Raw genomic sequence first — 27,309 nt, forward strand, 5'->3', positions numbered from 1 at the left:
CATGATCAGCTCAAAGTGTCCCAATCATTTCTGCTCCCAAATGTCACTGGTAGTCTCTGTGTGAAGAATATGTGGGTATAATGTCAGAGTTTACTTTATTTTGCTCTCCTCACTTACATTTGAAATATTAACTACTAAAATATCAAATTATATCTGGTGTCTGAATCATTTGTTTGACTATATATAACTCTTAGTTATCTTTAAAAGTCTGCTCAAAATTCAGCTCTCAATAATCATCAGAATCAATGATGCAAACTTCAAATATGAGACACTCAGTAGATAATATAATATTTGAAACCGATCTCATCTGTCATTGGTCAGTCAAACACACAGCCCCGCCCCCAAACGCACATCTTATCTTTACTAATGTAAAAGCATGTCCACTGACGCTGGGATGTTTAACACAGTAACACAGCAGACAGTTGTAAGAAGTCATGTTTATTGGAACTTGTACTGAGAGCATCTCCAGGAACACTGAGGTCTGCCCGAGTGTGGGATTCAGACGGTGGAGAACTGCTGTAACTGGTTCCCGAGGATCACCTGTCTCTCCACTCCCAGCTCCGAGATCACCGCCAGTCTCACCACTCCTCCACTCGAGCCGTCTCGCTCCATGGCCAGAGTCAGCGCTGCACACACACACACACGTCAAGACATGGTATGACTGATAAAACCATTTGTATGATTTTTTTTTTTCTGAAAGAGTTTTATTTGATCAAAAATACAGTAAAAACAGTGAAATATTATTACAATGTAAATCATCTGTTCTCTATGTGAATATATAGTAAAGTGTAATTTATTCCTGTGATCAAAGCTGAATGTTCAGCATCATTACTCCAGTCTTCAGTGTCACATGATCCTTCACAAATCACTCTAATATGAGGACCCTGGACCACAAAACCAGGAAGTGTAAACTTTTTGAAATTGAGATGTATGGTTTGTTAGGATAGGACAATATTTGGCTGAGATACAACTATTGAAAATCTGGGTGCAAAAAAAAAAAAAAAAAAAAAATCAAACATTGAGAAAATCTCCTTTAAAGTTGTTCATTTATGATCTCGATTGTGCTCATGTTTTATGCATAAACGGCAGGAAATTTACTAAATATCTTCATGGAACATGATCTTAATTTCCTAATGATTTTTGGCATAATAGAAAAATGGATAATTTTGACCCATACAGTGTATAGTTGGCTATTGCCACAGATAAACCCGTGCGACTCGAGACTGGTGTGACTGGTGTGTGATCCAGGGTCACAGATAATGATTTGATGCTCAAGAAATCATAAGTAGTGTTGCTTTCGTCAACGAAAATTATGACTAATATTGTCGTCAACGAACCTTTATCACGTGACGAAAACGAGACGAGACGCAACGTAAATGCTGGTCATGTGACGATAACTATAATCAAATGTTTAATGCAATATTGTTGACGAATAAAAACGAGACTAAATGTGGTTTACAAAATAAAAACTGCTAAAATGTCTTCATTTTCGTTGACCGAGACGAGACGAGATGTTATGACGTTATTTCGTCTCGTTTAGTCGCATTATCATTATTATTTTGCAGTATTTCTGTTTCGCGTGTCTCACTTCAGGGGCTGCAGCAGTGTTGCCAGATTGGGCGGATTCCAGCCCAATTGGGCTCCTTTTGGTCACGTCCGACCGGAAAAAAATGCATTGGGCGGGTCTTTAAAATTTGGGCTGGTTTTTGATGCAACGGGCAGGTTTTTATTTTTAACTATAAACAGTATTTTTTTATATTTTTCATAAAAACGAACTATAAAATAAATTATACAAATGTAGGATGACGTTTAAATTAGGTATGGTTCAGGTTAGCCAATAAGGTTCAGGGGAATCCTGTCCAATCGGAATTCAAGCTTGATTGGCGGGTTGTTGTAGGCTAATCGTTCTATTCGTTATATCGTCAAAACTGCATTTATCATCATCATTCATCATCATTATCATCATGCCAAAGTGGGGTAAATATAAAAAGTCCTACAGAAAGGAATGGGAGAGCGACCCGTCTCTGAAAACATGGATTGCACCCGTGGTAGGCGATGAGTCAAAGGCATTTTGTAAATACTGTCAATCAGAAATCAGAGCACAGTTAAACGATTTGAAAGAGCATGCTAACACACAAAAACACAAATCGCGCTGTGCACCAAGTGTAAAAACTTTGACTGTGCCAGCGGGAGCAGGAGGGCAGTGTCCGATCAAAGATGACCAAAAGCGCCGTGAAACTAGAATCGCTGCCTACACTGCTTGTCACAGTTCAATAAATGCGGTGGACGATTTGTCAGACATTTTGAAAGATGAGATGGGAACATTCCTAATGCACCGGACAAAGTGCACAGCTATTATCACATCTGTCCTCGCGCCACACTTCAGAGAAGAACTTGTGGAGGATATTGGTGAGTCTCCATATTCCCTGTATCTCGATGAAAGCACTGACATATCCGTGAACAAACTTATCTGCATTTGTGTGAAATACCACTAAAAAAAACACAGCAAGTTTGTCAGTGCATATCTTGGACTTGTGGAGCTGACAGATGCTGATGCTAAAGCCATATCAGACACTGTTGTTGCTTTTCTATTAAAGAACGGCCTGCAGATTAAAAACATGATGGGCATTGCCACAGATGGTGCCAGTGTAATGGTTGGAAAGCTTATTCGCTGTGTTTGCCATTCACTTGACATTGTTGCAAATAAAGCAATGCCGCTTCTTCCGAGCAACATAGAATACATGGTTAGAGAAACCTACAACTGGTTCGCTCATTCAGCAAAGATCCGCAGGGAACAAGTGTTTCCAGGAATTGGCACAAGGTGCCATAAGTGAAAAAAAAAAAAAAAGTGAAAGTGACACGTGACGGCCAAGTATGGTAACCCATACTTGGAATTTGACCTCTGCATTTAACCCATCCAAGTTAATGCACACACATTAGGAGCAGAGTAGTGAGTAGTTAACACACACACACACTGCAAACGTGGATACACACACCCAGAGCAGCGGGCAGCCTTTGTGTGGCGCCCGGGGAGCGATTAGGGGTTAGGTGCCTTGCTCAAGGGCACCTCAGTCATTTCCCACCGGCTCTGGAATCGAACCAGCAACCTTCAGGTTACCAGTTCAACTCCCTAACCACTAGGCCATGACTGCCCCTACGACTTCTTGTTCTGCCTGTTTCCAATGCCCATGTTGAGTGAGCATTTCCCCTCGTCTCGCTTTTAAAAGATGACACTAGGAATCGTATGGGACTACCGCTACTCTCCAGCATCATGGATGTGCGCACTGGCCTGGTCAGAAACCGCTTTACCTCGGCAATGTTCAAACCTCCCAGTCAGTTGCTGGAGAGATTTGACTCCACTATCTATCACTATCTGGTTGTGACTGTACAAAGTTGGTTCTATAATAGAGACGTTTTCATCATTTCTGCTGAGATTCTCTACGTTAACTCTGTATTAAAAGGTAAGCGTGTTTATGCTATTATAGCACACTTTTATTTTGCTGTACAATTCTGATGTCATGTTTGATCATTTCTTAAACCTAATAACATATAGGCTACAGGCTACAGGCAGCTGATGTAGTGTCAGGTGACGATTCAGTGTATCATTCAGTCGTTATTTTATTTAAAATTAAAAGAAGGAAAAAAACGAGAATTCATCTTGATTCGCCCAGTGGTCTATAAGTTAAATAATAATAATAATAATATAAAAAATGTAATTAGTTGTAAATAAAACACACATTTTTAAGCACTAATACAAAAAGTAAAGTGTAATGAAATGATTTGAGAATTGGCCTATTAGAGAAGAACAGTAGCTCTGACAATAGTAGCACAAGAACAATAAAAAATGTTGTCCCCTTCTGAGGTTTCGGATGTAGACCTTGTGTTTTATTAAAATTATTATTTATATTTTTTAAAAGATGCACTGTAAATATGGCGTGAGCATGGTGCTCAGTGATTTGTTAGTCTGGTTGTTTAATAAGAAAATAAATTCTGTGTGTTTTATTGTATAACAGTTTTAATAACAGTATGTATTTTGGGCTGGTATTTTTTGAAATGGGCGAGTTTTAAGCTGTAGTTGGGCTGGAAATATTTAGTCCAATCTGGCAACACTGCTGCGCAGACGCAGGCGATGTCACTTCCTCAAGCCCACTCGCGGCATTAGCAGATGCAGCTGCGGTGAGTTAGCGTACACGACAACAAACACAGTTAAGTCTGACGCCCGTTTCACACACACTCCGTGTGCAGTGTGTGTGCGGTGCAGGAGTAGTCGCGCTATAGTGCTTTCACACACTCCGTGTGCACTAAGTGTCTTGCTCAAGGACACACTGGTGGTGACTGCTGGGATCGAACCAGCAACCTTCGATTTACCAGTTTACCAGTTCAGTGGTTTAACCCACTAGACCACCATCTCCACAAATTACAATTTACTATATATTCTGTGTGTGTGTGTGAGTGTGTGTGCGTGTGTTTGAGTGTGTGTGAGTGTGTGTGAGAGTGTGTGAGTGTGTATATCTGACCTCCAGCAGTGAATTTGAGACACTCCTCTTTGCTCATTCCAGGTTTGTAGTTTGAGTCCACATAACCGTAGATGTAACTACTGCCAGATCCACCGACCGACACCGGCTGCCGGGTCATCATCCCTCCCACGGGCACTGTGTACACCTGCACACACACACACACTCAGATGAACACACACACTCAGATGAGCACACACGCACATACACACTCAGATGAACACACACACTCAGATGAGCACACACGCACACACACGCTCAGATGAGCACACACGCTCAGATGAGCACACACACTCAGATGAGCACACACACTCAGATGAGCACACACACTCAGATGAGCACACACGCACACACTCAGATGAACACACACACTCAGATGAGCACACACGCACACACTCAGATGAACACACACACTCAGATGAGCACACACACTCAGATGAGCACACACACTCAGATGAGCACACACACTCAGATGAGCACACACACTCAGATGAGCACACACACTCAGATGAGCACACACACTCAGATGAGCACACACACTCAGATGAGCACACACACTCAGATGAGCACACACGCACACACTCAGATGAACACACACACTCAGATGAGCACACACGCACACACACACTCAGATGAACACACACACTCAGATGAGCACACACGCACTCAGATGAGCACACACACACTCAGATGAACACACACACTCAGATGAGCACACACACTCAGATGAGCACACACACTCAGATGAGCACACACACTCAGATGAGCACACACACTCAGATGAACACACACACTCACACACACTCAGATGAACACACATTCAGATGAGCACACACGCACACACACACTCAGATGAGCGCACACACTCAGATGAGCACACACACTCAGATGAGCACACACACTCAGATGAGCGCACACACACTCAGATGAGCACACACACTCAGATGAGCACACACGCACACACACACTCAGATGAACACACACGCTCAGATGAGCACACACGCTCAGATGAGCACACACGCTCAGATGAGCACACACGCTCAGATGAGCACACACACTCAGATGAGCACACACACTCAGATGAGCACACACGCACACACTCAGATGAACACACACACTCAGATGAGCACACACACTCAGATGAGCACACACACTCAGATGAGCACACACACTCAGATGAGCACACACACTCAGATGAGCACACACACTCAGATGAGCACACACACTCAGATGAGCACACACACTCAGATGAGCACACACGCACACACTCAGATGAACACACACACTCAGATGAGCACACACGCACACACACACTCAGATGAACACACACACTCAGATGAGCACACACGCACACACACACTCAGATGAACACACACACTCAGATGAGCACACACGCACTCAGATGAGCACACACACACTCAGATGAACACACACATTCAGATGAGCACACACACTCAGATGAGCACACACACTCAGATGAGCACACACACACTCAGATGAGCACACACACTCAGATGAGCACACACACTCAGATGAACACACACACTCACACACACTCAGATGAACACACACATTCAGATGAGCACACACACTCAGATGAGCACACACACTCAGATGAGCACACACACTCAGATGAGCACACACACTCAGATGAGCACACACACTCAGATGAGCACACACACTCAGATGAGCACACACACTCAGATGAGCACACATTCAGATGAGCACACACGCACACACACACTCAGATGAACACACATTCAGATGAGCACACACGCACACACACACTCAGATGAGCACACACACTCAGATGATGAGCACACACACTCAGATGATGAGCACACACACTCAGATGAGCACACACACTCAGATGAGCACACACACTCAGATGAGCACACACACTCAGATGAGCACACACACTCAGATGAGCACACACACTCAGATGAGCACACACACTCAGATGAGCACACACGCACACACACACACTCTCAGATGAACACACACACTCAGATGAGCACACACACTCAGATGAGCACACACGCACACACACACACTCAGATGAACACACACACTCAGATGAGCACACACACTCAGATGAGCACACACGCACACACACACACTCAGATGAGCACACACACTCAGATGAGCACACACGCACACACACACACTCAGATGAACACACACACTCAGATGAGCACACACGCACATACACACTCAGATGAGCACACACGCACACACACACTCAGATGAACACACACGCTCAGATGAGCACACACGCTCAGATGAGCACACACACTCAGATGAGCACACACACTCAGATGAGCACACACACTCAGATGAGCACACACACTCAGATGAGCACACACGCACACACTCAGATGAACACACACACTCAGATGAGCACACACACTCAGATGAGCACACACACTCAGATGAGCACACACACTCAGATGAGCACACACACTCAGATGAGCACACACACTCAGATGAGCACACACACTCAGATGAGCACACACACTCAGATGAGCACACACACTCAGATGAGCACACACACTCAGATGAGCACACACACTCAGATGAGCACACACACTCAGATGAGCACACACACTCAGATGAGCACACACACTCAGATGAGCACACACGCACACACTCAGATGAACACACACACTCAGATGAGCACACACGCACACACTCAGATGAACACACACACTCAGATGAGCACACACACTCAGATGAGCACACACACTCAGATGAGCACACACACTCAGATGAGCACACACGCACACACTCAGATGAACACACACACTCAGATGAGCACACACACTCAGATGAGCACACACACTCAGATGAGCACACACGCACACACTCAGATGAACACACACACTCAGATGAGCACACACGCACACACACTCAGATGAACACACACACTCAGATGAGCACACACGCACACACACACTCAGATGAACACACACACTCAGATGAGCACACACGCACTCAGATGAGCACACACACACTCAGATGAACACACACATTCAGATGAGCACACACACTCAGATGAGCACACACACTCAGATGAGCACACACACTCAGATGAGCACACACACTCAGATGAACACACACACTCAGATGAACACACACACTCACACACACTCAGATGAACACACATTCAGATGAGCACACACGCACACACACACTCAGATGAGCGCACACACTCAGATGAGCACACACACTCAGATGAGCACACACACTCAGATGAGCACACACTCAGATGATGAGCACACACACTCAGATGAGCACACACACTCAGATGAGCACACACACTCAGATGAGCACACACACTCAGATGAGCACACACACTCAGATGAGCACACACACTCAGATGAGCACACACACTCAGATGAGCACACACACTCAGATGAGCACACACACTCAGATGAGCACACACACTCAGATGAGCACACACACTCAGATGAGCACACACACTCAGATGAGCACACACACTCAGATGAGCACACACACTCAGATGAACACACACACTCACACACACTCAGATGAACACACATTCAGATGAGCACACACGCACACACACACTCAGATGAGCGCACACACTCAGATGAGCACACACACTCAGATGAGCACACACACTCAGATGAGCACACACGCACACACACACACTCAGATGAACACACACACTCAGATGAGCACACACACTCAGATGAGCACACACGCACACACACACACTCAGATGAACACACACACTCAGATGAGCACACACGCACATACACACTCAGATGAACACACACACTCAGATGAGCGCACACACACACACACACACACACACTCAGATGAGCACACACACACACACTAACTGGAGTTCCACTAGTAGCGCTGGAGCCTCTGACTGAGAGGGTTAGGAGTGCTAGCAGAAGCTGTAGAGGCACACCTTAGATCAGCTCACAATGCAATTACTCAAATCTCCCCAAAGTAACTAATACTGACAAATGCTTTAATAATGAATAAGCTTAAGGTACAGATATTACAGTGAGCAGTCTTAAGTTCACCGGCTCCGACTGACCTCTGACCCCCAGACACTGAGTTCTGCAGAGAGCATCCGCTGGCACTGGGGCGGACAGTAAAGCTTAATATAGGGTGTCGATGAAACTAACTCTATTATCATTCATAATGTCTTCATATTAATTAAAAAGCAAATTGAGTAAAAAAAAAAAAAGTACATTAGGGAGTAAAAACAGCCAATAAGCATCTGTCTGTCTGTCTGTCTGTCTGTCTGTCTGTCTGTAGCGGCAATCTACTCTTATCTTTAAAGAAGTGTTTAAATAAGAGTTTTCCTACATCTTTAGTTGTTTTGTAAAACGGGGAGAATCTCTGAAAGATGAACAAACATGTGCTGATCATCATATTAAACATAACATCTATATATGATGCTATAGTTCTGAAGTGCTGGATAGAGATGTGTAGTGTGTGTTAGTGTTAAGTAGTGCAGCAGATTAATGGCATATTTCAAGAGAATCGTTCAAATTGGTATAAAAGCATGAAATTTGGCACAGATACTCTCTAAGGGTCACTTTTTGGGAAAAAGGCGTTGGCCACCGAAAAATTCAACATGGCGGCCATTTTTTCAAGATGGCCGCTATTTCTGTAAAATGCTCATTATGTCAATTGTTCAAACAGTGATGTAGGCATAACATTTTGTGAAAATACTCTCTTCAGAATGTTTTTTTGGAAAAAGGTGCTTGTCACTCGAAAATTCAAGATGGCTACCAGTTTTCAAGATGGCCGCCATTTCTCTTGAATCCTTACATCTTTTTTTCAAATGGTGCTGCTATCATGAAATTTGGTACAAATATTCTTCAAGGAACATAATCATGGAAAAAGGTGTGTGCCGCTCAAATTCAAGATGGTGACCATTTTCAAGATGGCCACCATTTCTGTCAGAGCTCAATTTAATGTGTTAAGGAAGGTTTTGTTTAATAGAGTGAACGTCATTACACAACCAGTGCACACTGGTGACTTAACTGCTGTGGAACTCAGCATGGGGTTCAGTGTCAGCTGATCTAGTTTTACTTACACTATAGTTCTTGACTAGTAGTAATAGTATAGCCAAGTTTAGTGTCCCAAATGCTGTCTACCAGCCCCTCATCAATTAGCTAGTAATAGATGTAGTTACATAGCCGCACCTGAATTGACAGGTTGTGCCAGCGCGGGAGAGCCGAGCCAAGGGTAAGCGGGGTAATACATGACTTGTTCATGTATGCTTACCTAGAAGGTGTACAGATCACACGGGACTTAAATGGCACTGGATGAATGATCGAGCTAGGTGTAGGTGACCCGTACCTAGTTGTATCCCATACCTGAATTTGTACTATGTCTATGATTGAGGTGGTAAAAGGATAACCCCTCGGCCTTAATCAGACAACAAACCCCCAAAATGGCAAATGAAAATCCCATGTCAGCCAAGAGGCCAAATGATTGGAAATGTTGTCTTTGTCAGACAGACACAAAGGAACCCCTCCAATCACCACCTACCCATCATGTTTCTCAACATGATGGCTATAAAATGATTGCCACCAACATTCCACTCTTACACAAGATGAACAAAATGCCAATGACCCTGGACCTGGAACGACTGGATGAAGGTGGTGGTATAGAAGCTTTGAGAAGGAACCAAGCGAAGTATCACTACAATTGTCGACTTCGGTTCAACACCACAAAGTTACTTCGTGCCCAGAAGCAACAATCCGATGCTCAATGTAGTGAGATAGATGAAGGCCAAACAAAGCATCGCAGAACCATGATGCAGAAAAGTCTAGATGATCAGGTTTGCTTTCTTTGTGATAACATATCTCCTGAATCTGACCTACGTCAGGTAATGACACTGCAACTGAATGACAGACTACATGAATGTGCACAAACACTGAATGATGCTAAATTATTGTCTCAACTAAGTGGTGCTGATGCCATTGCACAGGAGCTGAAATACCATAATTTGCGTCTCATTCATCTTTACAACAGAGAGAAACCTCAGAAGGCTTGAGAAAGAGTCACAGAGTGAAACGATTCAACCAGCCATCTTTCCTATGGCTCTTTCTGAACTGGTCACCTATATTGTTGAAACCAGTCTCAATTCTGATGGTCCTTCCGCCTTCCGTCTCGCAGATAAAGTGGGGAGAACAAGTATTTGATACACTGCTGATTTTGCAGGTTTTCCCACTTACAAAGCATGTAGAAGTCTGTAATTTTTATCATATGTATTCTTCAACTGTGAGTGACGGAATCTAAAACAAAAATCCAGAAAATCACATTGTATGATTTTTAAGTAATTAATTTGCATTTTATTGCAAGACATAAGTATTTGATTTATCAGAAAAGCAGAACTTAATATTTGGTACAGAAACCTTTGTTTGCAATTACAGAGATCATTCGTTTCCTGTAGTTCTTGACCAGGTTTGCACACGCTGCAGCAGGGATTTTGGCACACTCCTCCATACAGACCTTCTCCAGATCCTTCAGGTTTCGGGGCTGTCGCTGGGCAATACAGATTTTCAGCTCCCTCCAAAGATTTTTTATTGGGTTCAGGTCTGGAGACTGGCTAGGCCACTCCAGGACCTTGAGATGCTTCTTACAGAGGCACTCCTTAGTTGCCCTGGCTGTGTGTTTCAGGTCGTTGTCATGCTGGAAGACCCAGCCACAACCTATCTTCAATGCTCTTACTGAGGGAAGGAGGTTGTTGGCCAAGATCTCGCGATACATGGCCCCATCCATCCTCCCCTCAATACGGTGCAGTCGTCCTGTCCCCTTTGCAGAAAAGCATCCCCAAAGAATGATGTTTCCACCTCCATGCTTCACGGTTGGGATGGTGTTCTTGGGGTTGTACTCATCCTCCTTCTTCCTCCAAACACGGCAAGTGGAGTTTAGACCAAAAAGCTCAATTTTTGTCTCATCAGACCACATGACCTTCTCCCATTCCTCCTCTGGATCATCCAGATGGTCATTGGCAAACTTCAGATGGGCCTGGACATGCACTGGCTTGAGCAGGGGGACCTTGTGTGCGCTGTAGGATTTTAATACATGATGGCGTAGTGTGTTACTAATGGTTTTCTTTGAGACTGTGGTCCCAGCTCTCTTCAGGTCATTGACCTGCCGTGTAGTTCTGGGCTGATCCCTCACCTTCCTCATGATCATTGATGCCCCACGAGGTGAGATCTTGCATGGTGCCCCAGACCGAGGGAGATTGACCGTCATCTTGAACTTCTTCCATTTTCTAATAATTGTGCCAACAGTTGTTGCCTTCTCACCAAGCTGCTTGCCTATTGTCCTGTAGCCCATTACACAGCTCTCTGGTCTTGGCCATTGTGGAGAGGTTGGAGTCTGTTTGATTGAGTGTGTGGACAGGTGTCTTTTATACAGGTAACAAGTTCAAACAGGTGCAGTTAATACAGGTAATGAGTGGAGAACAGGAGGGCTTCTTAAAGAAAAACTAACAGGTCTGTGAGAGCCGGAATTCTTACTGGTTGGTAGGTGATCAAATACTTATGTCATGCAATAAAATGCAAATTAATTATTTAAAAATCATACAATGTGATTTTCTGGATTTTTGTTTTAGATTCCGTCTCTCACAGTTTTAGTGTACCTATGATAAAAATTACAGACCTCTACATGCTTTGTAAGTAGGAAAACCTTCAAAATCAGCAGTGTATCAAATACTTGTTCTCCCCACTGTATGTGCAACCTGTACCAGCAGCGTATCCTTTTTCTAACAGTGGCACTTCCTCTCTGTGGACTACACCTTGCCGTGGTGGAGAGGCTTGTGTACTCCAATGAACCTGAGACCTATGCCGGCGGGGATTTTATATCCCTGGCAAGTTTAACTAAGCTGGACAGGTCAAAGGAGAGGAGGCAGACAAAGCAGACATTATGATTATTTGACAGAAATGGTGGCCATCTTGAAAATGGTGTCCATCCTGAATTTTTGAGTGGCACATACCTTTTTCCAAAAGACTGTTCCTTGAAGAGTATTTCTGCCTAATTTTATGCTTACATCACCATTTGAACACTTTAAATAATTAATATTCGACAGGAACGGTGGCCATCTTTAAAAATGGTGGCCATCTTGAATTTTTGAGTGGCCAACGCCTTTTTCCAAAATAGTGGCCCTTAGAGAGTATCTGTGCCAAATTTCATGCTTCTATACCAAAGTGAACGATTTTTTTACTAATCTGCTGCACTATAAGTAGGGATGCACCGAAATGAAAATTCTTGGCCGAAACCGAAAACCGAAAAAGAGGAAACCAAGGCCGAAAACCGAAAACCGAAACACCGAAAGAAATTATGCCAATTATTAGTACCATTGCATTTATGGCTATGACTGTGTACTAACTTTACTAAAATCAAGGCATTGCAATTGCATAAATTAATATAAAAGTTTCAAATAATAAATCAATTAAAATTGTATGCAAATATTTATTTAGCACATTGCAAAGTATATAAAATTAAATGTTTAACTTGACCCCACTCATGTGTACATTAAATAATAATGTAAAAGCCTACTGGCCTGCAGAAAGGTTTAAAAATTAAATGTTCTCTCATAAAAACAAAGTGCATTTAGGCCAATACTGCCATAGCCCATAATAATATCTGCAGCTATATGCTCATGGACGTGAGTTGCAAAAACCATAAACACTAAGGTAAACACACACACCTCTGAGAAATGACGGCTACTCTGGTACACGCAACTAAGGTCTCTCGCTCCTTCTCTCTGCCGCGCGCGCGCTACGTATGCGCGCTCATGCTCGCTCGCGATTCCGGGAGATTTAAACTAATTTGCGGGCATCAGGGAGCCGCTATCAATACGCGGGAGACTCCCGGAACTTCCGGAAGACTTGGGATGTCTGTGTTTTGAAAATCGCTGTCCGTGGGTCACTCTCAGATATATTGAAATACGTCCACACCGCAGATATGTTGCTTCAGACAAGCACGTGCAGGTCGCGGTATCTGCTGTTTGCGTCATCACAACATTTCGGCCGTATTGTTTCGGTGATAAAAGTCTTTCGGCCGAAAACCGAAAATGCACTTTTGGGCCATTTTCGGCCGAAAATGTTCGGTGGCCGAATATTCGGTGCATCCCTAGTGTTAAGGCCCGTACACACCGGGACGAATATCGGCGCGCGTTATTCGCCAGCGTTTTTCGACGCGTTTTTTGTGTTCACACCCAAGCGATTTTCGCTGACGATGAGCCGAGTGAACATGCAAATTCATTCCCTGACATTAGATGGCGCTTAATGTAAAACAGAAATACAATACCACTCCATAACAGTCTATACTCTGCAATACCACTCCATAACAGTCTATACTCTGCAATACCACTCCATAACAGTTCTCTTTTAACAAGATTTTTGTAGTCGCTGTCGCGTTTGTCATATAGTTCTTTATTCCGACACCAACAGCTCTACATTCATCTTGCCTTGCATCTTCCTCATCATTTCTTCCAGGCAGTGTCTGTCTATGGGCAGTGTAGACGCTACTTGGCGTATATCTTCTTCGCTGTTACGTATGTGTGCTCGGCAAGACCGTTTTGTGTTTGAGTGCCCCCAAGTTGTGTTTTACTGTAACTTCAGAAGCTCCAGACACGTGAGCAAAAGCGCCAATCTCATTGGTCGGATAGTTTTTGACGCGGCGTGTCAAACCAAAAAAACGAACCCGAGGCGTTTAAAAAAAAATTACGCTTTTACGCGTGGCGTTTTTCGCGTCGGTGTGCACACTCACATTGGCGCCCTTTGTTTAGTCACGAGGCGTTAAACGTCGGCGAATATCGCGCGCGAAATTCGTCCCGAGTGTACGGGCCTTCAGAGTGTCACAGTGCCAGAGTTAGGGTTAAGAGTTCCTGCATTAGCCTGAGTGTTGCTGATCTCCAGAGTCTGGATCTCCTAGTAACAGGGTCATGTGATCGAGATCGGCCCATGACTGGCAGGTTCGGGGCGCTGCGCTGTCTATGATTGGGCCGAACTAATAAACGGTCTGTGAAGCATAAATGTAGGGCTGCAACTAACGATTATTTCGATAATCAATTAATCGGATAAAATGTTTTTTTATTTATTTTTTTATTATTTATTTTTGTTTATTATAACTAAATAAAACCCTAAATCGGGGTATTTATGTGTAAAAGTGTACTTTAAAAAGTGCAAAAGCCACACATTGAGTTTTACTAATATAATCTTTAATTTTGGCAACACTTGTCCATATATCAGTAGTTAAAGGAGAACTCGGCAACTCTAGCGAACTCTAGTCACTTCTTCGCTGATTTTTCCTTTTGTTGTCGCATGTTTCCCCCACGAGCTCCCCCTACAGCTGTGGGGGGGCGTATATTTCACAACACGGTCGTAAAAAACTCACTTGCGGCGGCCTCCTCCCCCTCTCTACCGCTGCTCATGTGCGTTTGTTTTGATTGGAGCAAGCCAACTGTATCGTGTGGAGCTATGTCTACCGAGGTGGGTCATCTGGTAATACATCATACATGCGTGTGTGTTTATGTCGAATTGCCGTAAAGCAATTCGTGTTTCGCGCTCGTTCTCGCTTCTCACTGCCGGGACGGTAGTCCCCAAGTTGCAAGGTTGGTTTTCCACCTGGGAATGCTGGGGGGAGCGGGGAAAGTCACCAATATCACCAAAACAGGTTGTTTAACCATCCAAATGAATTCTAGACAGTTTTATTAAGTTAAAAAAGTTACCAAGTTCTCCTTTAAAGCCATTCTGCTGTTGGTGGTGTTTATAGCACTCTTAATTTTTGGGAATGCCTCCTGGTACTTCCTCTCCATTAATTTTGTGAAATATATAATTAAAATTGTATTTAAAATTAAATGAATTATAAGGATATATTGATAAATTAAATATAGAAAGACTGAAAACAAGAATGTGAACGTAGTAGAGCCGCAGTGGATCGCGTTTGAAAAACAATTAAAACTTAATAGTAGACAAATGCTATAAAAAGAGAGCCGAATGGAGGTACGCAGCAAGCTAATGGTACTTTTCCATTACCAGTACCAGCTCAGCTCAACTCGACTCGGCTCGCTTTTTGCTCCGTTTTCCATTGCAGATAGTACCTCCACAATAGTACCTGGTCGTCATAGCGACGCCGCAGGAAACTGCCGTGACTTAATCTTTTACGCGAGACGCGCGAGACGCGCGAGACACACCCGCTACCCACACACACAGGACAATGGAGGAAATCGAGTGTATGCTGTTTTTGGTTTTGTTTCTGCTGTTTTTTATTCAGGATACTCCGTCTGGCGCGTGCAATGATGACGCAGTGAATAGTGACGATTCTCTCTGACCAATCAGCAGTCTGCTGTGTTTTCTGCTGCTCAGAACCTCGCCGGAGGTGGTACGAAAAAAAGTACCTGGAAGCAACTTTTACACAGTGGAAAACCAAACACAGCCGAGGCGAGGCGAGCTGGTACTGTGTAGTGGAAAAGCGCCATAACAGGCTTGATAAAAAGGACAGGAAAAATTATGCATAAGTGCACAAGCATTCGCTGAAAACCACTGATTACAGTGACTAAAAAAACAATATTTTATTAACTGCCTTTATATTTAGTGCTTCACTTTGTAAACACCATTTAATTTAACCTATTTCTGCGGTAGCGCTATTTTAATCCATCACTTATGTTGCGAGCGAACTGATTGCGCAACCTGACGCTCAAGACAAAATAGATCTAGTGTTACTGTCCCGAAGTTAGTAAACAAAGCTGTTTACACGGTAGCATTGAATTAAACTAGACTATACCATTTTCACATCTTCATATAATGAGGATATACAGTTTTTGCTTAGCGTGCTGATGTTTCACCTTCATCCGTGACACCAAGGTGTTTCCTCTTCATGTGTTCGTGCATCACGGTGGTACTTCCATGCCACACAAGCTCAGCGTTGCATAACTTGCAGGTTACAATCTTATTTGCTGCATTTAATGTAAAATGCTCCCATGCTTTAGATGACTTGGGGCGCAAACTTTTTTTCCGCCGCCGATTGATCTGTACCAGAGTCTGTACTCTCTGCCATTTCGCGTGTGACTGTGTTGTCATGAAAGTGACGTCATCAGTAAACGCTCCCCGTGACGTGAGCAGACCAACTAATCGACAATGACATTCGTTGACAACGATTTTCATAATCGATTATTATCGATGAATAATAATAATACATTTTATTTTATAAAGCACTTTTCATAAAAGAATCTCAAAGTGCTACAGAGACCATATTAAACTAATTAAAATCAAGAACAAGATAAAAAAAACCTAATGCTAAAATATATAGGCAGAAAAACTACTAAAATATAACAGGGCAGAATTAGTAAAGCCTAAGGACAGCTTAAAAACGCCTGCCTGAACAAGAAAGTTAAGCTCTTTTTTAAAAGAGTCCACAGACTGGGGTTCTCGCAGATGTTCAGGGAGGGAGTTCCAGATGCGAGGGGCAGCAGTGCAAAAGGCTCGGTCTCCCATGGTGCGAAGTTTTGAGCGTGGCTGAGGGAGGCAGTTTGTGCTTTGAGACCGGAGATTACGGATGGAAGAGTGAGGGGTAAGGAGATCTTTGAGGTATTGTGGGGCGTTGTTATAGATGCAGAGGTGGGTGATGAGGGCAATTTTGTATTGAATTCTTGAGGTTATGGGAAGCCAGTGAAGATTCTGAAGAATGGGGGTGATGTGTTCATATTTGCGGGTTTTCATAAGTGTTCGGGCAGCACAGTTCTGAATGATTTGAAGTTTCTGAAGATGTTTATTTGGTATACCGATAAGCAGGCTGTTACAGTAATCCAGCCTGGATGAAATTAAGGCGTGGACCAGTTTTTCTGCGTCAGAAAAAGTGAGGAAGGGGCGGAGTTTAGAAATGTTTTTGATATGAAAAAAACAGGTTTTGTAAAGATGTTTGATGTGATTTGCAAAGGTCAGTTGTGGGTCCAGCGTAACACCGAGGTTGGTAACAGTAGTTGACAGAGGGATGTCTTGGCCAGAGAAAGAGATAGTGGTTATGGGTGATGACTGGACCTGATGAGGGGTGCCGATTTGGATGGCTTCAGTTTTTGAGCTGTTCAATTGGAGAAAATTATGACTCATCCATGCCCTAACCTCCTCCAGACAGTTAGAGAGGGCTAGTGATGATGGTGAAGAGGAAGCAGAAGCTATTGAGGGAGCAGGTAGGTTTAAGTCAGTTCGCAGGTATAACAGTTGTTGCAGCCCTACATAAATGAGGAGCGATTTTTGTTCCGCTTTCATTTCGTTTGCATTCGCTGCTCGGCAACATTGTAGTGCACCAGCACTACCTACACACACACACACACACACACACACACACACACCTGTCCGCCCCTCCGCTTGTCCCATCCGGCCACGATGATGCCGGCCATCAGCTCCTCTCGGTATCTGTAGCACATGTCCTTGAAGAGACTCGCTGCCGTCTGCACCAGAGGAGCCTCGTCCAGCTCGATGCTGGAGACCAGAGAGAGGTCAGAGGTCACAGAGAGAGGTCAGAGGTCACAGAGAGGTCACAGAGAGGGGTCAGGCACTGATTCATCAAACAGAGCTTCGACGAATATGAACACTTCCCTGGCATCTAGGGTTGGGTAACGTTTGAATTTTAACAATTCAGATTTCAATTCAGATTCTTATCGATTCCAATAAGGTTAAAAAAAAAAAATATATATATATATCTTAGATATCATTCACATTTAGTCTCATTTCAAAACATGTAACTGTATCTGAACATACTGAACAGAAATCATCAGGCTAAAGCAGTGGTTCCCAATCCTGGTCCTGGGGACCCACAACTCTGCACAGTTTGCATGTCTCCCTCATTTAACACACCTGATTCAGATCATCATCTCGTTAGGAAAGAGCTCTGAACTGAACTGGGTGTGTCAGATAAAGGAGACATACAAACTGTGCAGAGCTGTGGGTCCCCAGGACCAGGATTGGGAACCACTGGGCTAAAGAACACTCACACAAGCAGCGTTTGCCTGAGGTTTATAAACACCATAGAAGAACAACTAGCAGAACTAATATACACTTCAAGCATTATTAAAGACAATAAACACTCAGTTATTAAACAAGAACAAATACAAAATTAGCAATCGCAACAAACAGACACAACTGAACAGATATGATTGAAATAAACAGTGTTTTAAGATTTTCAGGTGTTCAGGTACAGAAACTAAAATACCTTTATCAATAAAACATACATTACAAATATAGTTACAGAAGTTATTCAGTGAAGAACGAGTGAATGTTCTCTTTGTCTTCTGTTGTTTGATTAGTGTTATTATAGAGTAGGATTATTAGTGTTATTATTAGGGCTGTCACTTTTGTGAAAAAATCCTGTTTGATATTTGAGACATAAGTGTTCATTGAATCAATTTTCCATGTCTAAAGACGTTTCCATTTTAAACGCCAAATATGGGCAAATCCACGGACAACTAACAGGCATTAGGACGAACGTAAAGAGGACACGTCAGGTTTAAGGTTTGGTCAGCAGAGTCCAGGTGTGTGTGAGTGAGTGAGTGAGTGAGTGAGTGAGTGTGAGTGAGTGAGTACCTGTGGAAGCCCAGCTGGTACGTGACGGCGTCTGCGATGGCCTGAGTGTCGGCGTGTGTGTGTGTGTGTGTGTGTCAAGTCAAGTTTATTTGTATAGCGCTTTTCACAATACAGATTGTATCAAAGCAGCTTCACAGTATTCAATTAAAATAATACAACAAAGTTTGTTTCAAGAGGAATTTATTGATTGATAAAATTAAATGAAATATCCCCAAAATATCCCCAACTGAGCAAGCCAAAGGCAACAGTGGCAAGGAACCGAAAAACTCCATCAAGTGACCTAATGGTGTCCTAAAACTCCATCAAGTGACCTAATGGTGTCCTAAAACTCCATCAGGTGACCTAATGGAGAGAAAAAAACCTTGGGAGAACCCAGGCTCAGTCGGGGGCCAGTTCTCCTCTGGCATTTATGAGCTAGAGGCCGGATTGTAGTTTGAACTGTAGGATTATATGAATGCCTGGCTGAAGAGATGCGACTTTAATCTAGTTTTAAACTGAGAGAGCGAGTCTGAGCAACGAACAGTATCAGGAAGACTATTCCAGAGTTTTGGAGGCAAATGTGAAAATGCTCTCCCTCCTTTGGTGGTTCTGGATAGCCTAGGTATGACCAAAAGCCTTGAATTTAGTGATCTTAAAGAGCGCGATGGATTATAGGGCGATAGAAGATCCGTTAAATAGACTGGAGCTAAGCCGTTTAGGGCTTTATAAGTCAGTAGCAATATCTTATAATTAATACGGAACTTTATAGGTAACCAATGCAGTGATGATAAAATCGGTGTTATATGATCATATTTTCTTGATCTCGTAAGAACTCTAGCGGCGGCATTTTGGACTAACTGTAGCTTGTTTATTGAGGATGCAGGACAACCAGCTAATAAAGCATTACAGTAATCCAGTCTCGAGGTCATGAATGCATGAACTAACTTTTCTGCATCAGAAACTGATAGCATATTACGTAGCTTAGCAATGTTTCTAAGGTGGAAAAAGGCTGTTTTTGTAACATATGAAATATGATTTTCAAAAGACAGGTTGCAATCGAGTATAACACCCAGGTCTTTTACTGTAGAGGATAAAGTAACAGGACATCCTATGATGTTAAAGTTGTATTGAGCGAGGTTTGGTGGGCGGTTTTTTGAACCGATAAGTATTACCTCTGTCTTGTCTGGATTTAATAAAAGAAAATTACGCGTCATCCAATCTTTTATATCTTTAACACACTCTGTCAATTTGGAAAATTTAGCGGTTTCATCCGGCCGTGATGAAATATATATTTGAGTGTCATCAGCATAACAATGGAAACTAATTCCATGTTTCCTTATAATATTCCCCTAACACAGATCCCTGCGGCACTCCATAGTTTACTGGAGTTATGATCGATTTTTCTCCATTTAAATAGACAAAATGGTAGCGGTCAGATAGGTATGATTTGAACCAGCTTAGTGCTTGTCCTTGAACACCAGTATCATTTTGTAGTCGATCTAAGAGTAATGTATGATATATAGTATCGAACGCAGCACTAAGATCAAGTAAAACTAGTATTGAGATACAGCCTTGGTCAGAAGCTAAAAGTAAATCATTTGTGATTTTAACGAGCGCAGTTTCAGTGCTATGATGCGGTCTGAATCCAGACTGAAACTTTTCATAGATATCATTTTGTTGCAAGAAAGAGCCCAGTTGAGCTGACACCACTTTTTCTAATATTTTAGACATAAATGGAAGATTTGAAATGGGTCTATAATTTGCTAGATTATTATGATCTAATTGTGGTTTCTTATGAGAGGTTTTATAACTGCCAGTTTAAATGTTCTTGGAACATGACCTAAAGATAAAGACGAGTTAATAATATTGAGGAGAGGCTCTTCCACTACAGGTAACACTTCTTTCAGTAGTTTAGTTGGTATAGGATCTAATAAACATGTTGTTGTTTTAGATGAAGTGATAAGTTTATTTAACTCTTTTTGTTCTATAGTTGTAAAGCACTGTAATTGTTCTTGCGGGGTGATAATTGAAGCTGAATTATAAGGCGCGATTGAAGATTGAACGTTTACAATTGTGGTTCTGATGCTTTCTATTTTCTCAGTGAAGAAGTTCATGAAATCATTACTACTGAACTGTAACGGGATATTTTGTTCGGGTGACGTCTGTTTATTTGTTAGTCTAGCCACGGTGTTAAATAAAAACCTTGGATTGTTTTGGTTGTTTTCTATTAGTTTGCGGAGGTGCTCAGCCCTGGCCGCTTTTAGGGCCTTTTTATAACGTGACATACTGTCTTTCCACGCGATTCTAAAGACCTCTAAATTAGTTTGTTTCCATTTACGCTCTAAAATACGGGTTTCTCTCTTTAAAACATGCGTAGTATTGTTATACCATGGTGCTTTATTTTTCTCTCTGACCTTTTTTAATTTAATAGGTGCAACCACATCCAATGTTCTAGAGAGAATGGTGCTCATAGTGCTAGTTAGTTCTTCTAGTTCATCTGTTTGTTTGGGTTCAGGCAGCAGCTGAGACAGATTAGATAAGCAATTTGAGAAATTATCTATGGTGGATGGGAGGATTGTTCTGCCTGGTTGATAACGCGACGCCGCATGACATATTACAGCAGTACGTAATATGCAAGTTACCATGTAGTGATCAGTGACTTCCTCACTTTGTGGAATGATATCTATATCGGTTGGATCGGTTCCATGTGATATAATTAAATCGAGTGTATGATTAAGACGATGTGTTGGTCCGGTGACGTTTTGCTTGACCCCAAATTAATTTAATAAATCTGTAAACGCAGCTCCTAACGCATCATTTGGATTATCTATGTGTATGTTAAAATCTCCAACAATTAATGCTTTATCGACATTGACTAATAGGTCTGAGAGAAAATCTGCAAACTCTTTTAGGAAATCAGCGTAAGGCCCTGGCGGTCTATATACGGTAGCCAAGGCTAGAGATAATAGGGATGTTTTTCTAACATCTAAGAGCGTAACATTTGGTACAAGTACTTCAAATGAAATAAACTTATAACCTGTTTTCTGAGTAACATTGAGAATATCTCTATAGATTGTTGCAACACCGCCGCCACGACCAATCAGACGGGGCTCATGCTTATAACAGTATCCAGGAGGAGTAGACTCATTAATACCGAAATAATCATTTGGTTTAAGCCAGGTTTCAGTAAGGCAAAGTACATCGAAGCTATTATCTGTGAGTATTTCATTTACAATAACTGCCTTAGGTGTGAGTGATCTAATGTTTAGAAGACCTAGCTTTAGAAATAGTTTTTGTTTACTAATAGCAACATTTTCTGTTTTAATAACAATTAGATTTTTCCTAGATCCTGCATTAGATTTATTATTTGATCTCACTAAACGAGGAATAGACACGGTTTCTATGCAATGTTCTACACTAGTATTTATATCAGTTGAATTGGTGCAGCAGAGATTATGATTTGGACTTTTGGTTACTAGTCAAAGGGTATTTAACATTTTGGAGATGTTATCCGACAGAAGATCCGAATCTGCTTGGGTGTAAGCCATCAGCACGGAAAAGCCTAGGACGCTCCCAAAACAGATTCCAATTATTTACAAAGAGCAGTTTCTGCTCATTGCACCATGACATTAACCATTCATTTAGCGCAAATAATCTGCTGATGCCCTAAACTTTTCATGCCCTAGTCGGTACGTGGGAAGCGGTCCTGACACAATGATCGTTGTTTCAGGCGATGTGCTGCGTACCGTATCGATTAGATTCCTGAAGTCTTTCTTCAGAATCTCCGTCTGGCGCAGCCTGATGTCGTTCACTCCCGCGTGCAGGACCACAGTTCCGACGCGCTCGTCACCGTTCAGGATCTCGGGAACGCGAGCAGCGATTTCAGAAACACGAGCACCAGGGAAGCAGTGACTTTGCACCTTACTTGTACCTAACGTAGCGTGTACGTGCCGAACGATGGAATCGCCGATGATCACAGCATCGTGTTCTGTTTCGCGTAGAGGGGAGAAGCGGTTTTGTGTGGATAACTCGAAAACCGGGAGGGTCGGAGAAAGTCTTGGTCTAAACCTGACTCGCGTCTTCCGCTGCGGAACCACCCAGGCTTCGTGGTGGCGTGTTGGAGCCGGAGTGAACGAGACCATGGCTGATTGCGACCGATGCTGAGGAACGCACGGAGTAGACGCGGTCGGAGTCAGCGGGTTAGTAACGTTAAACACTGATTTGTGTGCATCGGCGCGTGATGTTTCAAGAGCCAAACACCGGTCTCTCAGCTCGGCCTGTCTCAATAAAAGGTTGTGGATCTGTTTCTCAACAGCTTCCAGCTCAGACTGCAGTGCGTGCAGCTCAAATGTGTCCTCACCTGCACCAAACGGTAGACTACTTACATCTGATATATTCGCCATTTTAACAGATGGACAGTGAGTTAGCAACGAAGCTACCAGTGATGCTATCAATATTAATACTAATTTATGACTGAAGTCTTGGATATAATCCGTTTTTTTTTTTTTGTGGTAGGGGTGTAGAGTAGACGCACGATAGGCGAAAAAAAAATGTTTGTTTGTAAGTGAGTGTGGAGAAGACGCGTTCAGCCGTGATCCACGGACGTAACCTTTAAGAGTATGCAGCGTTGGATCACTAATAGGCTTGAGACGCGTCTGCTCAACAGTCCGCGTTGTAACTATGAGGTTTGAGCAGTAACGTTAGTGCTTCTCAGTGAGGAAAAGTAGAAAATGTTCGTTGTAAGCGAGTTTAAAGAGAAAAATCAAGAATTATAAATCAAATCGATAGAGCTCAAAAAACAACGCATTCAGATGCGACGCATGTGTGTGTGAGTGTACCTGTGGAAGCCCAGCTGGTACGTGACGGCGTCTGCGACGGCCTGAGTGTCGGCGTGCGTGTGTGTGTGTGTTTGTGTACCTGTGGAAGCCCAGCTGGTACGTGACGGCGTCTGCGATGGCCTGAGTGTCGGCGTGCGTGTGTGTGTGTGTGTGTGTACCTGTGGAAGCCCAGCTGGTACGTGACGGCGTCTGCGACGGCCTGAGTGTCGGCGTGCGTGTGTGTGTGTGTTTGTGTACCTGTGGAAGCCCAGCTGGTACGTGACGGCGTCTGCGACGGCCTGAGTGTCGGCGTGCGTGTGTGTGTGTGTACCTGTGGAAGCCCAGCTGGTACGTGACGGCGTCTGCGATGGCCTGAGTGTCGGCGTGTGTGTGTGTGTGTGTGTGTGTGTTTACCTGTGGAAGCCCAGCTGGTACGTGACGGCGTCTGCGATGGCCTGAGTGTCGGCACGTGTGTGTGTGTGTGTGTGTGTGTGTGTGTGTGTGTGTGTGTGTGTGTGTGTGTACCTGTGGAAGCCCAGCTGGTACGTGACGGCGTCTGTGATGGCCTGAGTGTCGGCACGTGTGTGTGTGTGTGTGTGTGTGTGTGTGTGTGTGTGTGTGTACCTGTGGAAGCCCAGCTGGTACGTGACGGCGTCTGCGATGGCCTGAGTGTCGACGTGTGTGTGTGTGTGTGTGTGTGTGTGTGTGTGTGTGTGTGTGTACCTGTGGAAGCCCAGCTGGTACGTGACGGCGTCTGCGATGGCCTGAGTGTCGGCGTGTGTGTGTGTGTGTGTGTGTGTGTGTGTGTGTGTGTGTGAGTGTACCTGTGGAAGCCCAGCTGGTACGTGACGGCGTCTGCGATGGCCTGAGTGTCGGCGTGTGTGTGTGTGTGTGTGTGTGTGTGTGTGTGTGTGTGTACCTGTGGAAGCCCAGCTGGTACGTGACGGCGTCTGCGATGGCCTGAGTGTCGGCCGCTGAGCCCGAGCGACAGCAGAAGATCCGCTCGTGGATCGGCGTGAGTTTGTCCGTCACGCGGTTGGCGATGTAAGCACTGCACAGATCACACACCCGTCAAACACACAATCATCAAACCGTGACCTAGACTCACGAGCAGCGTCTCTTACCCAGTGGTGGTGCGAGAGTCAGCGCCCATCACAACTCCTCCGTCAAACTCCACCGCCATGATGGTGGTCTGAACACAACACACACAAACATCACATCAGACGTCACACAAACAACACACACAAACCTCAGACCAGGCTTAAACTAGACCAGGCTTAAACTAGCCCAGACTAAACATGTTTTGAGTTGTTTTAACTGAAAACATACAGTACCAGTCAAAAGTTTGGAAACATTACTATTTTTAATGTTTTTGAAAGAAGTCTCTTATGCTCATCAAGCCTGCAGTTAAAAAAAAAAACAGTAATATTATGAAATATTATTACAATTTAAAATGATGGTTCTCTTTTTTAATATACTTTAAAATGTAATTTATTTTTGTGATGCAAAGCTGAATTTTCATCAGCAAGTACTCCAGTCTTTGGTGTCTTATGATCCTTCAGAAATCATTCTAATATGATGATTTGATACTCAGTTATTATCAATGATGGAAACAGTTTACGCTGTTTAATATATTTTTTTTGAATACTTTTTTCAGGATTCATTGATGAGTAAAACGTTAACAGCATTTATTCATTAAAACAGCATTTATTCAAAATAAAAACATTTCTAACAATATAAATCGTTACCATCACCTTTTATCAATTTAACGCATCCTTGTTGAATTAAAGTACTAATTTCTTTTAAAAAAATGGTTATTGTTCCCAAACTTTTGAACGGTAGTGTATATTGTTACAAAAGATTTCTATTCTAAATAAATAGTTCTTTTTAACTTTTTATTCATCAAATAATCCTGAAAAAAGTATCTCAGGTTATTAAAAAAATATTAAGCAGCACAACTGTTTCCAACATTGATCATAAATCAGCATATTAGAATGATTTCTGAAGGATCATAAGACACCAAAGACTGGAGTACTTGCTGATGAAAATTCAGCTTTGCATCACAAAAATAAATTACATTTTAAAGTATATTAAAAAAGAGAACCATCATTTTAAATTGTAATAATATTTCATAATATTACTGTTTTTTTTTTAACTGCAGGCTTGATGAGGATAAGAGACTTCTTTCAAAAACATTAAAAATAGTAACGTTTCCAAACTTTTGACTGGTACTGTATTAATATGTCAGTGACACTGTTTTGTCTCGAGATGCGCATCAGTAATGTGTTTCTCTACGGCGTGTTTATAAATGAACTAAAGCCTAAATCTGGCTTAATCTAAACCCTGTCTGTGGAACCAGGCCTAAGATATTACTTTTCATTTATAACAGAAAACTAAGAATTGCATTTAATTTTATCATCAATATCAATTATTCAAAATTATTTAATTACATTGTTTAAAGTCTTTAAAAATATATTTGACTTAATTAAATTATTTTAAAATGTTTTTTTTATAGTAAACTATTTTAAATGATTTGATTAAAGTATTTAAAATTATTGAACTTATTTTTTTTAATTTAAAGTATTTAAAATGTATTTAACTATTAGAAATTATTTAATCAAACTATTCAAAATTATTTAAGTATTTAAAAATATTAAACCTATTTTTTTATTATTTAAAGTATTTAATTTTTAAAATATGAAACTATTTGAAATTATTTACTTAAATCTTTTAAAATTACTTACATTATTTAAATTACTTTTATATTTAATTGTTTAAGATTAAAATATTAATTAAAATAAAGATTTTAAAATAAAATTAATTATAAAATTAAGATATTACTGAAACATTTTTTCTGCTAAATGAATGAACATTCAACTCAATGTTTAGTTTTGATTAATCTATAAATTGGGAATAACAATAAATGTTAGCCTATATTTAATTATATAGTAGCGTTTACGCATTAATTATAAAAATACTACACAGATTAATGAAACTTTATTCCAAAATCAAGTCACATTTATTTATATATCAAAGCAGCTTCACTGTAATAAACAGGAAAATCCCACAGGATCAAAGATGCGAACTTGATCAAACATGAGTCAAATATTTCATGTAAATATTATTGTATAACGAGACTCGTTCAGTTCTGCTGCATCATTCACCGAGCTTCCCCCGTCTCTGTCCTAATACACGCGTTTCTCCACACCATAACTCAACTAATGAAGATTATTATGATGATTATGAGTGCTTCTCACCCCTGTGCTGACTTCCCTCTGCGTCCAGTCAGGAACTGCATCATTATAATTATTAAAAGATGAAACATTAGCTGGAAACTGCAGTGTTGCGGCCATCTTCTCTCAACAATTGCTACTTGAAGGACCCCTTGGCAGGAGTCCGCACACGTGC

The 27,309-nt window shown here is 42.2% G+C and overlaps 1 protein-coding gene across 1 annotated transcript; it reads right to left on the reverse strand.

Moving 5' to 3' along the window:
- Positions 1-422: 422 nt before the first annotated feature.
- On the reverse strand, positions 423-27,309 carry psmb6 (proteasome 20S subunit beta 6). Its single transcript, XM_082145985.1, has 6 exons — positions 27,159-27,309; positions 25,026-25,093; positions 24,821-24,952; positions 17,875-18,004; positions 4,518-4,662; positions 423-626 (listed from the first exon to the last, which is right to left on the reverse strand). The coding sequence occupies exons 1-6, from the start codon at positions 27,252-27,254 to the stop codon at positions 499-501; spliced, it is 699 nt and encodes a 232-aa protein (XP_082002111.1). The 5' UTR covers positions 27,255-27,309; the 3' UTR covers positions 423-498.

Source organism: Leuciscus leuciscus (assembly GCF_965113295.1).
Source record: "Leuciscus leuciscus genome assembly, chromosome: 18".
Lineage (NCBI taxonomy): Eukaryota > Metazoa > Chordata > Actinopteri > Cypriniformes > Leuciscidae > Leuciscus > Leuciscus leuciscus.